At 43.2% G+C, this 17611-nt stretch overlaps 1 protein-coding gene across 2 annotated transcripts; it reads left to right on the top strand.

Annotated features, from left to right (window-relative positions):
* Positions 1-1408: 1408 nt before the first annotated feature.
* Positions 1409-17510, top strand: synpo (synaptopodin). 2 transcript variants are annotated; one of them, XM_075481081.1, is made up of 4 exons: positions 1409-1487; positions 5102-6281; positions 10158-12226; positions 14190-17510. In XM_075481081.1, the coding sequence occupies exons 2-4, from the start codon at positions 6119-6121 to the stop codon at positions 15468-15470; spliced, it is 3513 nt and encodes a 1170-aa protein (XP_075337196.1). In that variant the 5' UTR covers positions 1409-1487; positions 5102-6118; the 3' UTR covers positions 15471-17510. The 2 variants fall into 2 exon arrangements, with proteins under 2 accessions (XP_075337196.1, XP_075337195.1); XM_075481080.1 differs by having other exon boundaries at positions 1411-1619.
* The last annotated feature ends 101 nt before the right edge of the window (positions 17511-17611 follow it).

Genomic DNA, 17611 nt, shown 5'->3' with positions numbered 1-17611 from the left:
CGCTCAGCCTGTCATGCGAGGCTAATACGTGGTGGCTAAGGGGCAAGCGCTAACCCTTCCATGTAAAACAACAACTTGCACACTGCAGAAACGTCACACCACTTTATAAACCATCCGACAATAAAGTCACAAGCCTTACCATCAAAACCATATGCATGGTTCTCACATTACTGGCATGGGGACGTTACAAAACAACTTTATAAACAGCATGTAACTCACCGGTTAGTTGTACATTTAAAACATTACAACAATACATGCCCAGTAATATTGTTGTAATGTTTTAAATACTTGAACGCAGTTTTTCTAGAGAAGATAATTGTTTTGTATATGTGATTATCGTCCATCGACTCTTTTGGGCTTTCACATGCGCGAGCCTACAACCAGCCGGTGAGTTACATGCTGTTTATAAAGTTGTTTTGTAACGTCCCCATGCCAGTAATGTGAGAACCATGCATATGGTTTTGATGGTAAGGCTTGTGACTTTATTGTCGGATGGTTTATAAAGTGGTGTGACGTTTCTGCAGTGTGCAAGTTGTTGTTTTACGTGGAAGGGTTAGCGCTTGCCCCTTAGCCACCACGTATTAGCCTCGCATGACAGACTGAGCGAACAGCGCTATCTCCACACAGGGAGCGCAGATTTGCACCTGTCTGTGTCCTACTATCAGTATTTGACAACCTCTAGCAATGGAAATGCGCTTCAAATGCCCCGGAGTTCCCCTTTAACTCCAATGGAAGCAGAAAGAATGTACGTGGCTGTTCACACACTGCTTCTGCGTGTTGACTTTTTTGTTAAATAAATACTGACTTGTTGTAATATGTCATGTGTAGCTGTTCATCTGAGGTTTTGTTTACCTAATTTTAAGATCTGATAAGGAGCATGAGAGGGTGTACTTTTTTTTTCAAAGACTCGTCTGTTTCTGTCTATGGAAGGAGTTTGGCTGAAAATTCTTGAGAGGAAATAAAAAGTGATCTGGGCTGAATTATTATTATTTTTTCTTATTTTTTTCAGATGAAAGATTTGAATCAAGGAATTCTGTGGGTTTAGCAGGAACCTACTCTTCCATTTTTCTCGCATAGTTTTCACTCATTATCTGGATTTTTCTGCCCGGTGTGCATGGCAGGAAAATGGTTCAGGAAAAGAAAGTAGGGTGTGGCAAGTGGTGGTGGTTGGGGGACACAGTGGGGCCCACTGGCCCCCTCGATATCCCTCTGTTGAATATGAAAATATATCATACCATAATGTGTTCAGTATGCAAGCTTGAAGAAAACCATATGAAAAGATCCCAGACAAAGAACCTTCTGTGTTCCAGCTGACCCCCCCAACCAATCCTTCGTCTGAGTGAGAGAGTCAGCGACACAGAGAGAGAGAGACAGAGAGAGAGAGAGGAGAGGTAAAAAGGGGGAGGTGTGTGTACAGAGTCGTAGGAACGGAAAAGGGGCCGTACACACCCTCGCTGCCTCACACCGCCAGACCCACCGGAGTACAGGTGAGCAGCATGACCAAACCAGCACGCACCAAACAGGAAGGAGGACTGAATTGTGGAATTTTATCTGTCGTTCCAAAACTGTGACTTCTGCACACTTGGTCACCTGCTGCCAATTATGTCCATCTTTGCGGGGTAAGACACAATCTTTGTTTGGGGCAAGACGGACAGGGGAGAAGGGAAATGCCGAGCACTGGAGCAGAGGAGGAGGGAAACTTTGAAAGTCTTTGTCTGAGTAGATGACAAACATCTGGGGCTGCTGTTTTTTTCTCTGGGTACTGGCTGCAGACTTGCAGGAGTGGAAGGGTGGGGGGTGTTGACTGGCTACATTAGCACTGATATCCAAGCCTGTTGTCCTGAGAGTGTGCAGTTCTCTGTGTAGCCAGGTTATAGACTTGAACTGCACTGTGTAACATTAGAGGGTGTATCCAATTAAAGTCCTGGCTGGAGACTGTATTAACTTACTCATATACATAATTGCTTCCTGTTAACACGACAGGTGAGGCCTATTAACTGCTTTATAGGGGAGTAACAGGAGTTTTTGTTCCACCATATGTTTATTCACATGTATCTATAAGCAAATGAAGCCCCGTTACCTTTGCCATGACTTTGCCTGGCCAAGTTTCTTTGAAATGGTAGAAAGCAGCTTTGTCAACAGAAGTCAACACCAATCTACAAATAATTACAGCAGTATTGATAATGCCTGTCTGTAATTTACATTAAAAAAAAGTGCCTCAGTCTCTTCCTTTGATGTCTAACAGTTTTCAGAAGATGACTCTGATTGCTTTAGAAAGCTCCTCCCTCTTGGCATAGGATCATACACACCTCCTTCAAGTATATCTCTCTGTTTCTTCTCTGAAGTTCCCCACCAGTTATTATGAGAAAAGAACAAGCTGCACATGAAGCAAACTCTTCATTATATGGGTCTCCATGGCACGCTTTATGACAGAACTATCAAGAATCCCTTAAAAGAAATAAAGATAAACAGAAATAGATGTTTCTGAGTTTCCTTGGAGACAGTGCCTTGCAATGTTTTTTAATGTCAGTCATCAGCCCGCACAAGCCGAGGCCTGTTGACTATCACAGCCTCTTGAGGAGTTATGTGCCAGGAATGCCCATTTTGGAGCACTCGCCAAAATACATTTTTGGTGCTGCTGGAGCTCTTGAATGGCTCTTTGTCCTAGCAAGAGAGGGAGAAGGGGCAAAAGGCCCTGCTAAAACCCTTTAGCATTTACAGCTCAATGATTTGTGCATGCCAAAGTGTAAAGGATCCAGGCAAAGGGCAAGAGATAACAGACACACAGCAGTTCTGCCCCTGAGGGCTTCAATCACAAAGGCCTGTCAGTCAATGTTGTGATGAGATGTCTCAAATGACAAAAATCTGATTACAAAATCAGTAACTGATACACTTTTAAAGTCTTACAGTAAGTAGAATGCAAGCTCACCTGATACCGACACATCTGCCTCAACACATGTGTGCCCCGAACGACTGATGATGTACAAATGTCATCCCTCAGGAGGAAAAATCATGCAGTGAGTGAGTTATGAGTTGGCTGACATGCTTTTTAGAAGTTGGCTTTTGATGCTGATATGTGATAAATGTACCAGACAACGGCCCTGAGGGACAAATGCATAATTTCACATTGTGTGTGTGTGTGTGTGTGTGTCATTACTATGTGAGACATGCTGCAGAGAGCTGGATGGATTTGTTGCATAATGAATCAGTCAAGTGCTGATGATGTACAGGAACTTTGTGATTACAAACTAAGAGGCCCGATGCGCTAAACTGTAAATTATATCCTTGCTTTTGACCACGGATGATGGTGGGTGGCAGAGGAAAAGTGTGGAGGGGTGGATTAAAAGCATGACAGAGACACACTGTAGAATACCTTTTGAACTTCCAGGCAACAGGAGGTGGGGTGATGATGTGTGGGGACTGGAGTGGCATCCAACTATCAGTTATGGAGGGCAGATAAAAGGTTGAGTGGGTTAAACATCACAAGACAGTCTGGAAGAAATACAATGCCTTGGCTGTACAATATCAAGTGGAGGCAAATAAAAAGAGTGCAACAGATGTAGATTTCTACAGTCCATATGTTAGTGTTTTGTTTACTAAGCTAGAGTCAGGGCTACATCTTGGCTGCTGTCAATTTTGTGTGTCCTACATCTGCTCTGTGTCTGTCAGTTAATAAATTTTTTGAGCATGGATCAAATATAGTAATCTAACCATATTTTAGGCAATCTGGTGATGCTGTGTTAGGTCACTTCCTCAACATGTGTTCACCTCTGTTCTCACTGATCACAGCAAACATTCAATTTTGGCAGAGCAAAGACAACTGTTAATGAAGAAAACATCACAAACCCACTGAAGTGAAAATAATAGGTGAAAACTAATCTAAAAAGACAACGTGTGAGCTTCCAAATGAGATGCAGACGGATCCAAACAAGCATCCCGCATCTGTCGAGATTCAAAGAGCTATTGTCAGAGTGTCTAAACAATACTGGCCTTCATCTCCTCTCACTCGTCAGGATCACGCCAGTAAGTGAAACTGTGAAGGATTTTTGTTTCCTTACAGCAGGGAGGTGGGGCCGTGTTTTTGTTTGTGATGATTGTCTTTAAGGGGGCTAATGAGCAGTCCACCCACAGAGTGTCACGACTCAGCTGATGTTCCATAGGGGTCTGCATAAAAGGAATGAAAACATGTTTATGCTGCTTGCACACCTTAAGGAGAGATGGAGATGAGAGGGGCTGTTGTGCCTGCAAGGAAGCTCTGAAAAGGTGCTTTAAAAATCATAATCATCTGTTTAGTTCTCTGTGCAGACCTCCCACCGCTGAGTGATACAGGAGTGACTCACAGGGAAAAACAAAATGCAACTCTGATCAGCTTCAAGGAGAGCAAGTCTGTTCAGGGAAAAGGATGTGCAAACACCGGTTTATCATTACAAACATTGCCAGTGGCTCTTATTTGCTTTGAAGAAGGGACATGACACTGCTGATCTAATGAAATACTGTACAGGATAATCTTTGTCCCTTTCTTCATTCTGCATAGAGATTAGAAATCTACATTCACTCTTTCAGTGTGCTGTATCACATCGCAGACCCTGAGGCAACGATAAAGCTACTTTTGACAGGTTTAAAGCAAATTGCCAGCGCTCAGACCACAGTGAATTGCTACCTTTCTTCCGTTTTTGGAGACGGCACAGAGCTTATCACATTGAGACTTTTATAAAGGTGTCACACCATTTCTTTTTTTCACCTTTTCAAGTTGATGCCAGAGAATTAGGCTTTTCTTGACTCAGGAACTAACTTGTCCCGTCTTTGCTCACAAAAAAAATCATAAAGAGAGTCTCTCAGACTCTCAGTCGGCATAAAGATTAAGTGTTTTAGATTACTTTTCTGAAACCATCATTGAAGACTCTTTCAGTTCTTTATGAAACAACATGCCTTATCGTAAGAGTGATGGTGGAAAAGCTGAGAACAATTGTAACATTTTCTTTGTCTTTGCAAATGTCACATTTGCATGAAATAATTAAAGAATATATTGATTTAAATGGCTTGGATTTTTGCACAACAACATTTTAACCAATGTGTTTCCCCCTTTTTTAATCTTTTGCAGGAAAGAAAAAAGAACACGGGGAATGATTAAATAAAACACAGTGACCCTCGTTTTATCTACAGCCTAAGGAGTTTTTACATTTTTTTTTTCTCCAGACTGGCTAAACAGCCAGAACACATTCATCAAATATTTTCTACAAGAGCCAACACTCAAAACACATCTGAATGGTGGAGCCTTTGAGTTCATTCATGATGAAACCTCAGCTGTGGTGCTTCGGAATTGACCGAGAAGAAATAAAGTTTTCTCCTCACGTATGATTTGTTGAAAAAAGAAAGAATCCTGTTTTCAGAAACTCTGTATGTAAAAGAAACCAAGCAGGAGACTAGAATAAAGCAGCTCTAACTGAATGCTTTTGAACACTGAGTACAAAACAGGCTCCGTGACCTTTCCTGAGTTAAATGTTATTCCTCACATGCACCTTAACAGCAGGAAGTCCCCATATGCACAGTTGCCTTTCACGTCACCGTAGACTTATGATCTCAAAGATAAAGGGCAGATCCCTTTCTCTGAAAGAAAAGTAATCTGCAGGCTGCAGACTGAGACGCCAAACAAAAAGAATGTTCTGGTGACCAAAATAGAAGGGGAGGAAGAAACACTTCAGTGAAAGAAAAATGGAGTGTTAGAGAGATGTAAATAGAGAAAGCAGGACGGTTTCTTAAAACTCTGCGCCAGACTTTTAACAAAGTGCAACAAACTTGTGCAATTTTCGTGGCTGTTTTCCACGGGAACTCATCCAAGACACATCAGAATTGACCCTCCTGGGAGGTCCAGTTAGACAGACAACAATACTTCATGAAGAACAAAGTGAGAACACACTTGTTCCGTCAGATTTCAGCCGACGGCAGGACAGCTTTTGGAAGGATTACTGCTAAACGGCGAGCCATGACCAGAAGCAGCAACCTGGAATCCTGAACTGCCTCTTGTGCTTGTTCTTTCTGTGTTTTCTTTTAACGTATTCACTGCCTGCCAGTGAGGAGTGAAACAGACAGAGACAGAAGCGTCTTATTGTGGAGAGAAATGGATAAGGGACATATGCCCATAAGGAGAGAGGTGAGCTGGAGTCCAGGAGGATTGAGAAAACCTCTTCAACTAAAGCAAGACATGGACAACCCTGAGACAGACTATGACACATCGTTGGATAAGACAGGATTCAACAAGGAGCGCATGAGCAGGAAAACAAGTGAGTGTTTGTGTTTGTGACTTTTCTGTTCTCATTTTGGGTGCCGAGGAAGCAGCCAGAAAGTGTATTCTTACTTTGTTACGTTACAGTGCAGAAATGTAAATACAAAACAAAAGTGTTTGCACCGGTATACACCAGAAAGTGTAGCTGAAAACGGGAGACAGCTCATATAGAAAACAGACAGTCCAGACTCATCATTGAAATCTGACACAGTGAAGAGCGCCATTAAACATCTGTTTCCATGCCTTAAAATACAGGCGGCCGAAGCAGCAATGGAAAAGCAATCTTGCACCCCTCCTAAAGGGCTGTCTTAATATCCAACACAGACACTTACAATAACGGGGTAACTTGAGGGAAAAGCTGTTTGGAAACAGACTTTCACAGATCTCAACTTCTGTCAAAAAAGAAAAAAAAAAGAGAGAAAGAAAATCTATTTCCTCTGAGAAATGACAAAGTAAAACTACACTGTAGGTTGTATAGAAAGCTCATGGCCACTTGCTCCTTATCTAGATCTATGGCTAACAACACTCTTCCCATCACTCATTACCCGCTAATTAGTTTCCTCAGATCACAAAAAAACACAAAGGCCCCAAAAGAGTCCACTGCTCCCCTTTTGAGATTTTTCATGCCCTATGAAAATAAGAATTTGAGTAGCGGAGCTTGATTTCCACCTCTGAGCTGGTCTTTTATTTCTCCCATGAGATGCACTGAGAGTTTAGGTCGCACTCAGTACGGTAAGATCCCAGGACCTCTGTTAATCCCTGCCTTTCCATACCGCTTCACACATCACCCACGGGGGCCGGCGCTGTCATCCCACTCACTGCACAGTCATCACCCACAGAAAGATAACATCCGATGGGGTAATCTGACCTTTGATATACAAATGCAGGGTTGGCCCCCTGACTTGAATCCTGCTGCTGTGGGGGTGTGGGGGGGTTTCCAGTCTGCTCTCCTCCATGCTGGAATGAGGGGAAGGGACAGAGGGCAGAGAGATGAGATAGAGCAAGTTAGAGGTGGAGGTGGGAGAGAATGGAGGGGGCAACGATATGATGTGGAGACTCTTGCAACAGGAAATTCCTGTCCTGCCTTTGCAGGTTGGAGTTTAGGGCCGAAGAAGTTCAAAGAGGGGGGACTGTTGGTTGGAGAGAGAGTGCTCAATAAACACACATGGCATATCCTGACTGACGTGGAGGGCAGCTGAGGTCAGGTGCTGGAGCTCTGGAGCCTCGGTGGTCTAATCCACGTAAACATAAACTGGGGTATCTCTGGGTTGCACTTCAAAGATTGCAACAAGGGTCAGATGCTCCCTTGCCATCACAGGACATTACAGAGATAAGCTGCTCAATACTTAACATTGACTGGACAGCTCTCAAAAGCTGTCACAAGAAAAAGTCTGGACTCTGTGCAGCAAAGCGCAGAGCTTTCGTCTCACAGGGGTGTCTGTTTTAAGCATTTGTGAAAAGCTTGTGGAGGTGCTGCACATTTGAAAATGTGAAACAAAGCTGGAGGCTGAGTGACAGACAGCACAGCCTCCAGCTACACCCCCCCCCTCCCTCTTTTCCTCCTCTCCTCCCTGCCTGCCTGCCTGTCTATGTGCTGCTGAACTGCAGAGAAAAAGAAATCTGATCCCGTGTCTCGCTCCAGAAAGGGTGGGGGGGGGTGTGTTAAGTTAACGGACGCAGTTAAATTGAAAACTCTTGTGGAGGTACTACAACACAGCGGAGGTCTGAGTTTTGACATGAAAAAGGTAAGGGATAAGGTGCTGATGTGGATCCAGCAAGATAAGCAAACTTTCACAGAACTTGAGAGAATGTTTCATAGAGTTGAATTCTAACAGAGGAGCAGCCGAGTCTGTTTTGAGAGGAAACGTAACGTGTGAGTGCCACTGTGTTGTTTTTGTAACACTGCCTCTAAACTTATAAAAAAAAACGCCGATTGGAGTCGATTGAGCTTTTTGTGTTGTCAGTTCATCATGACAAAGAGTAAAAAAAAGTTAATCCTCAACAATATGAGGCACATGTATTTTGGTCACTGATAGGATTTGCACCTGCATGTTACTTGATAACCGAACTGGCTCCTGTACAAGGTAGATGTTTATGATGTTTATGATGTTTATTCCATTAGCATGAATTGTAAGTGGTAAGACACCTGATCAAAATAAAACCTGGTGTATATCCCACTTATATAGACAACACGGATAAAAAGTACAGATTATTAAGCAGGTATCTGTGGGACAGGCTGATTTATTTCTCTGCAGTGTAGTATATAAAGGGATATTTATGTTTATGCCAATAGTGGGGAGCGGTCCGCTTGTTTAAGGGTCTGTCTGACAATGTTTTATCCATGTTATAGTGCCACAGATGTGTCATTTAGCTCATATATCTTCACTGGCTTTCAGGTTGAGTGATTTAACATCGTTATGACTGATGCATTTCTTCGTAGACAGAGTACAGTGCAGAGTATATTTTCTTTATGTGTAAATGCGATGCACTGTTTCTGATCAAAATGCGACCATTAAGCGCATGTTTGCATTGATATACATTTGAGATGTTGAATACACAATTTCAACTTTTTAACTGGGTTTCTGTAACTGGAAATCAAGAGTACGTCACAAACAGTTAACTAGATTACTGCAAGGACAGGCTAAAAGTCTGCAAAATCAACGGCAGATGCTTGATATCCCTTTAGACTGGTGGAAAGACCATGTCAGTGTTGACCTCTGCGCCAGGAAAAGCCACATGCAAAATCAGCTCTACAGGACAGCTTTATAAGTGACTGATTTACACTTAAGTATTGTGATTGGCACTCGATTACATCTAATAATGTAGCTGTCAGGATCCATCACTTTATGATATGAAGGCTGTGCCAGCTGTCTGAGAAAAGTCCTGGAGGATCATGAATTAGATGAATAATCTACCAGATGTGTCACCATGACAACTTATTCTACTTTGCAATGCTCATCAAAGAGTATTTTGTACAAAAAAAAGCCTAGATGCAGCTTTTGTTTTCCTCTCATTAGCTTTGAAGTATGATGCAGTCTCTATATTTAAGATGGGAACACTTGATTGTATAGTGCGTTTATGGGCAGCAGTAACAGAATGTCATTTTAGGAGGCTGAAGGCTGTAAAAGTGGTCTATTAAGGGTTGGAGCTGCAGTATTGCACAAATTAGCTGCAGAGAGAAACCAAAGGCATGCTGGAAGCGCAGGCGGGGAGTTTTCTCAGCGGTGAAGGAATGCTCAGGGAGGGACTTCTGCAGATGGTAGAGGAAATAGTTCCATTGCCTGGAAGGGAGCTCTTTAGCTCGGAAAATAAACTATCCACTTTAACATCAGCAAGATTTATCTCATGATTTCAAAGTCATTAGCAAACCTGTAGAACTGTTGTAAGACAATGATTGTCAGCAGCTTCTTATGGTGCTGTTGAAAACACTGAACTAAATCTTTTTACCCCAACAAGCTGTGCCTCCTTATTACACTATTCATTCCAAATGTTTTTCTCAGCTTACATCTATTAGCTCACTGTCAACAGCTCCCGTCTGCTGATTCAAATGTCCACAAAGCCTTAGATTTGATGAAATGAAAAGCTCGGCAAACAGCAGTCTGAACCATCTGGCGCAGAAGCAGCTTTGTGGGTTTTAAAGAGAATATTCAAACTCATTGTTGGTCATTGTTGGCTCTTTATATTTCCACAGAACAGCAGTTTGGTAAGTTTAAGTTAGATGTTAAGGGAGTTGCCTTTGCGTATTGCACATTGCTTAGTCCACCACAATTTGAGTGCGCTTTACAATTAATCAAACATCTTTGTTAAATGACAACACATAATATTTATTTATATGAACTTTCTGTCCCCTCTCCACTTGTTTGTATCTCTTCAGATCTGACCAGGAGTGCCAGTTTATCAGAGAAGGAGCTGAAGGAGGCACGTGTGAGGAGTCACATCATCGCTTCTCAGCTCACCATCCCTTCCAAATCCAGCTCCAGCTCCAGGGGCGTGCAGCTATTCAACCGGCGTAAACAGAGAGTGAACGCCTTCACCCTTGAAAGTTGTGGACAGGGGTCAGAGGAGGATAAAGTTGAAAATGGGAATAGCAACCCCTTGTCCAACAAACTAACATGGACAGAGAGGAGCAGTGAGGAAAAGGATAGAGACCTGAACTTTAAGAATACCCAGCCACTGTTTTCACCAACTATAAGTGTACATTCTGCTGGTGATATCATGGACGAGCCAAGGAAGGATTTCCACAAAGAGCAAGACATGGAAGACAGTGTTATTCAAGAGAGACATTTTCTCCCAGTCAAGGAGGAACAGGAGGAGGAGGAAGAGGGAAGAGATGAAATCCGTGAGGAGCTAGAGGACAATGCCAAGAATGAGACTCCATTAGGAAGTAATAACATTGAACCAGATGTGATGGAACATGCTCAAGGGGCGGCAGAGACAAATAGGGGCCACATAGGGCCAGTTCCTGCCGGAGAGCTTCCTAATGGCTGTCGCAGCACCTCTGGACCTGAGTGGGTGTCTTTACCCTCATCCAAGCAGACCGCCACCATCGTCAATAGAACTGCCAGGCCCTTTTTCTCGCCACCCACAGTGCGCTCTCCAGAAGCAGTCAGTCCTGTCATGAACATCCCACCTCCTCCATCTTACTCCACCCCTCCCCTCCCTGCTCATACTGTCCCCCAGTCCGTCATGTTCTCATCTCCACCCCCGCCTCCGTCATATCCCACACCTCCTATCCCAGCCTTCACAAACCGACCTCCACAGGCTTTCTACTCAAGTTCACCTCTCATGTCTCCTATCATGTCACCTTGCTCTCCTCCACCATCTAATTTCCCTGCTTCTCAGTATCCACCCATGTCCCAATGTGGCCCTCCCACAGCCCCTAAGCCATCCATCTTTATTCCTCAACCCGCTGGAGAGAGTAAGCTGATTACACCAATCAAGACAGGGATACTTGAAGACGGAACTGCCAGGAGGGCGAATAAGAAGTCGATGTTCACGTTCAAAGAAAAGCCAGTTATTGCTCCAAATCCAGAGCTGCTCTCTCTGGTGCAAGGGGCGGATGAAAGGAAGAAACATGGACACAGACCTGTGCCTGAAGCAGCATCTGAAGAAGAGTTACTGGCTCTGGGTGCAGAGGCCTCAAACTTCCAAGCCAAAGAAGATGACAGGGTGGAGGGAGCAACTGCTCCAGAGTGGGCCTCCTGTCTCAAGAGCTCGAGAACTCGGCCAAAGTTGGAGCACCAGCCCGAGCAGACCCTAACTAACGTGTCAGGAAAAGGGGCTGCGCTGTATGCCAAACGTCAATCCAGGATGGAGAAATATGTTGTTGAGAATCAGCATGCAGGACAAATTCGGTCTCCCTCTCCAACAATGTCTCTACCACCATCTTGGATTTACCCATCAAACATGCCTGGAAGGGTGAAAGCCATCGCTAAAAACTCTGACATGGGCGCTCAGCTTTCACAGAATCTTAAGGCCCAACAAGCAGTCAAGCAGAAACCAAAGCCTAAAGCTGCACTGCCAGAACCAGTCCCAGAACCGCCTCTTTTGGAAAACGGTTGCACCAAGATAGAGATGGACCTCTCAAGGCACCGGCCCTACCAGCTTAACTCTTCCCTCTTCATCCTAAACCCAGTCAAGGACCCGATCAGTACCTTACCCAGAGGAGCGCCACAGGCCAGGAACCCACCAACCATCCATACTTACTCTAGACAAACTTCTCTACCTAACAGCCCTCCTTCTCGCTTCAGTACCCAAAGTATGGCACCTCAGTTGCCACTCATCCCAACAGCACCGGAGTATCCATCATGTCCAACTTCTGACCATCCAAGGATCAGTTCTCCTCTGTGTGCCTTTTCTCCAGAGCGAGTATCCTCTCCTCGGTCAGGAGTACAGGCACCAAGGCCCACATTTTCTGCCAAAAAGGCAGGAATTACACCACAGGTGTGGAGACCCTCTTACTACCATTTTTAGAGAGGGACTAGATATTTTGTAGAGATTAAACACATGGCTGATAATGATTCTAGTGGCTCTAAAATGTAATGAACTTTATTTAAACCTGTGCCTTGTTCCTTTCGTGCCACTTTATTACCATCCCTTGTAGATATATATTGGAAGAGTTGTAACACTAAAACTTATCATAAAACAGTGGATAAATTAGCTGAATTACTTACCAAGTCATTTCAGCTAGGGCTGAGCCGCTCTGCATATTATAAGATTATCTAAGCGAATGCATCCTAAATGACCCATGAATACATGGTGTCATTTTTTTCCCCCCTTAGAAACTAAATCTGCACACCAGTAATTAACCTCAGAAAATTAAAACTGTGATTCAGTTTAATCAGTTAATCATGTTTCCATTCCCAAAGCAGTTAGCCTATAAGCACTGAAAAACATTCATTTTTCAGGACATTTTTAAAACATGAAAACAACCTCACACTTTTTCCACTGGGCACCATGATGATGCTGCCTCACAAAGCACTTTAACAGATGGTCTAGCATCTGCTTTATGATCTAAGATTTGCAATTTAATGCTGCTCATTGGCACGGAAGTTGCAGCAAGAGAACTCTTTTATGTCTTTATGACTTCAGGGTAATTTGCTCTGCTTTCCAGCACGTTTTACCTAAATATATGGTGAGTGCCTGGATTCTGCTGTGTTTCAGATCTACGTGCTGCCTTCTAATTTTCTTTATTAATTAACACATAGAGTATATTGTTGTTTTAACCTAAAGCAGTAATTCCACCATCAGTCGGTGTTGTTTCAAACTAAAGTGTGTGCTTGTTTCTTTCCACCTTGATTCACTGCTCTTTTCTGCTGTTATACTGTCTCTTATTACTGATTTTATTTCATGTAAGAGTGGATCTTTTCTTCCTACATTAAAGCTTCATTCTAACACTCTGCAGTGACCTCTCCTTTTCCTCATTTCCTGACTTCACTGGCTTCTTTCGGCCGTGATTTCACTGTATAATTTTGGTTGTGTGTGATTTTCCAGCCTTCTGCTCTATCACGAAGAACACATATGTCTCTGCTTGATACACAGATAATTTACAACAGGTGGTATATCCATTTTGATACACAATATGTGACATTTACAGCTCTGAAATAACTACTAAAGATTTCCATTACAAGATACATTACACTTTAACAGGAATTTTGGTTCTGTGTGTTCGTGCTGAGACCTGCAGCTTGGCCTCGTTGGTCTTGAGGAGCTCAGACGTTAAGACAAATGTTATAACCCTTGACCTTGGCCATATTTCTTCCAATGAAGCTCTTGACTTTCAAAATATGGCCGCTAACATTCATCTTACAAGACTAGAGTTTCCAGGGAAACTGATACTTGTACTTCAGTATCATAACACGATCTCTTCATATCATTACCTCAAGCAATTAAAGTTAGTTCTTAATTAGTGTGGGCACAAAATGGAATGCAACCCTTGCTTCAGTCGAGTAACTTCATATCTCTGCAAAAGTTAGCCAACCCCGGAGGACCAGATGACAGTAACCTGAGAGAGACACTAAAGACTGGTGCTAAGCATGCAAGGTGCCAGGCGTACTGAGAAAACAACCATAGAGGGAGGGGGACACTCAGAGATGACTTGAATTCGCCTGGAACTCAGACTGAACGCATAAATTCAGTTTGATCAAAACAGAATTTACATTACATAATTGATCTTTTGTTCTTATGGATTTGCTTTGCAACTTGACAGCAAAATGCTCTTTTTATACATAAAACATCCTGTAGGAGTCAAATCAAAACCATAGAATTTATTTGATAAGGAGATTTATTTATTTGTTACAAACTTGCAGAAGCATCATAATACAGTCGTGTTTTGCACAATTACTTTCCATGTTTGTATGTTTGATTCCAAAATTTTAAATCTGCATTACATGTCATGTTCCAACAGGCATCAAAGGAGTCCTTCCCTGGTGAAGTTCACAGTGAGACAGTCACACCCGTCAGCACACCCAGCCTCACCAGACGATTCAGCAGCCCAGATGGTCCAAACACCAGAATCTGGACCTCCAGCCACCAAACAAACCAACCTTCTTCCACCATCCGCTCCATCCGCTCAGTCACTTCCCCAGTGACCTCTCCCATTAATACAAGATGCCAGTCCCCTATGACAGGTCAGAATGTCCACTGTTCTACTGTTACCTCCACTTCTACATCCAGACCCTCCCAAACAGCAACGGCCACCTCTCCTTGGGGTTCAAGATGTCAGTCCCCAATGGTCAGCCAACCCTCCACCTCCTCCATTCCTCCTTTCAGACAAACCCAAATCTCTAAAACTCATTATCCTCTTTCTCCTCCTTGGGGTACAAGATGCCAGTCCCCAGTGGTGAGTCAGAATAACAGGCCCTCTACTGCTGCCTCTTTTTCCACACCCAGACCATCCCTAACACCTACAGCCACCTCCCCATGCTCCCCTCCTTGGGGATCAAGATGCCAGTCTCCAGTGGTGTGCCACAATACCAAGTCTTCCACCATTTCCTCTGATCCTTCATCCAGACCCTCCCAAACACCTCCCTGGGGATCAAGATGTCAATCGCCATCAGTAAGCCAAAATAACCAGTCCTCTCCTCTCCCCATCTCCTCATCCAGACCGTCCCAAACATCTGCAGCCGTGTCTCCTGCCTGTCCCCCCTGGGGCTCACGCTCCCAGTCACCCGCACTCTTTCAAAGCAGTTTTTCCTCTCCTTCCACTAAACCTCTGTACTCATCCTCTGCCACCTCTCCTCCTCAACCCAAAGACAATCGCTGCATGTCTCCCACTGTTAATAATCTAGATGCTAAAGCCAACCATCGACTGCTGGCAAAGAATATAATCAATGCAGCCAAACGTAAAAACAGCCCCTCCCCTGGTGCGCTGAGTGGTCACAGCCTCCCTATTTCACCTCTGGGAAACTCCCACCAAGACTCGAACAAACCACCCATCAGCCACTTCCAATCACGAGCACTTGGGGCACAGTCCCCTACTTTCACCAGCCCTCCTCCCACTCCCACTCAGAGAATCTGCTCACCTGTGAGGCTCTACAACAGCCGCTCTCTGACCGACTCCGACGCCTCTGTTGAGTCTGAAGACTCAGGCCTTCGCTCGCCAGGCCTGCACTCCTACAATACCTGCCCCCGCGGCTGGGGCGGTAGCCTAAGAGTCAAGAGGAGCACAGTCTCCACTGACCTGTGAGGGTGTTACCAGGTGTTAAATCAAAACACAGTTTTTACAGACTTTGGCGGCATTGGATTGCCCATAGAGAGGCTGCTCTGATATCAGATAAGTTATCTCTCTTTAATGTTGTAGTTTTAGCATTTTATATGGCTGACATGCCTAGTATGGACTGACAAGAACAAGCTTTTTATAAAACACAGTTGCTGTGGCTTGTGTGCTTCTTACATACCAAAAAGCGCAAAGATAACCAAAGATATTTAACTTCACTTTAAGTTAGTATGATACGTTTTACACCTTTACAACAAACCATGACAGTAAATACCACATTCAAATAGTTTTCAATGGTTAAGGATAGTTAAGATCATATAATGCACATCTGATTCAAGCCAAAATGGAGGAGACTTAAGGCAGAGAAGGGACACATAAAGTTGATAATATCTACATATATTCAGTAGCTCTATGGATTGTTCAGTGCTTTGTTTGATTCATTCTTATTGATGCTTTTTCTTTAAGTATATAGTCAATTCATTATGAATTTCCAAAGAATAAAGAAGGGCTGGAGCTCACTAAGGCCAATCTATCAACAGACTAACGTTTCATCACTATTGTGTCTTCATCAAAGTCTAGTTGGACTCAGAACCAAGGCAGGCAATAAAAGGCAACCTAAAACAGGTGGACATCAGCCATTGTCCTTCAGCTGAGAGGCCCCTGATTCAGCTGTACACTGCTGGGAGATGCGCAGCGATTCCTGCTTTTATTTATTCATAATGAATATTGTCTGAGACAGCACATGACATAACACAGCCATGCTATTCACAGCGTCATAGACAGCGAGGAATTCACAACAGTTTATTATCCATTTAAACCAGTGTAAATGAATGAAAAGCATAATCACATTATCACAGTGCAATAATCACTTCAACACAATGTATTGTTGCTCTAAGTACTGAATCTTATTTAACTGAATGTAAGCTTTACAGGCAGACTTGCAGAGAATGACGGAAAAAAAAGAGAGTTGAACAGAAAGAAAAATGTGAAGGTGGAATGGGGCACTGAGGCACCTGTTTGATCACGCACTGTTGACATGCTTCAAGAGAGAGAGATTTCAAACATCGTTGTATTTCGTGTGTTTGTTTCCTAGAGTTTACCGCTCACCAACAGTCATAATTCTGCATGTCAATGAGATCTTTGATTAGAAACAGGTTGAAAAGGGGTCGTTTCAGACATTGTTTAGAGGCAAACATACATGTCATGTAAGTGAGGAGAGGATGCAAGAAGTGGAATTTCCATGGGGAAAAGTGTCAGAAGAATATTGTATGTTTTGAAGTGTTTGTCAGACAAAGATCAGAAGAATATGTATTTCAGTCACGTATAAAACTCTAATGTACATTCTCTGTAACTCTGTTATCTGTAACTCTGTTTCTTTTTATACTTGATTTGCACTTGCGGTCATTCAATTTCAATGGCTACCATGGCTTTGTAAAATACTTGACTTACTCACACAGGTAAATAAAGCAAATGTCTTGATTCACTCTCAAACTTGGTCCAGCGCTGGGAAATGCAACACGTTGACATGACACTTGCAATTAACTGCAAATGCAACCGCAGCCACGTCTTCCTGTTTCTTGTATTCCAACAGCGGGACCATATTACAGCATTCCCACCTTGCCCCATCTTGCACTAGCACAACAGATCATTTCTTCATTCCCTGACTTGCGGGCCAAAAAGCATCAGCACATTGCTAAATATTTACTCTGCATATCTTTGAGTGACAGGAACTTCTGCTACTTGGTGACCTTGCATTCTCAACAGGATTAAACCTATCAGTGACATGGATTGATTTCAACCTGGGTCACCTCTGGACAAACTGCAGACATCCTCAATGATAGGGAAAAGGAAAAAAATTAAATAAAATCATGACATGTTTAAGTTTTGCCTGCATGTTTTATGGTTTTTATGATGTTAGCCTGAATTCCAATAACTCCACCCCTGTTTCATTTTATGACTTTATGATTTCTGAATAACCTCATGCAAAATAAAACACCTCTTAAGACACCAGCAGAAGTATTCTCTTTCTTTTTTGTCTACTGTTTTATTTGTTTTGCCCTGTAATACCAGGCCTAACAGGGGTAACAGAGAATCACAATTGTGGGATGATG

Source organism: Odontesthes bonariensis, chromosome 13 (assembly GCF_027942865.1).
Source record: "Odontesthes bonariensis isolate fOdoBon6 chromosome 13, fOdoBon6.hap1, whole genome shotgun sequence".
Classification (NCBI taxonomy): Eukaryota; Metazoa; Chordata; class Actinopteri; order Atheriniformes; family Atherinopsidae; genus Odontesthes; species Odontesthes bonariensis.
This window is presented reverse-complemented; position numbering and strand designations above follow the sequence as displayed.

Excerpts from the sequence above, each read along its gene's own strand:
- synpo (XM_075481081.1), top strand. The coding sequence starts at position 6,119 with ATGGATAAGGGACATATGCCCATAAGGAGAGAGGTGAGCTGGAGTCCA. Across the intron at positions 6,282-10,157 it reads GCGCATGAGCAGGAAAACAA|ATCTGACCAGGAGTGCCAGT; the intron begins GTGAGTGTTTGT and ends GTATCTCTTCAG. Across the intron at positions 12,227-14,189 it reads AGGCAGGAATTACACCACAG|GCATCAAAGGAGTCCTTCCC; the intron begins GTGTGGAGACCC and ends ATGTTCCAACAG.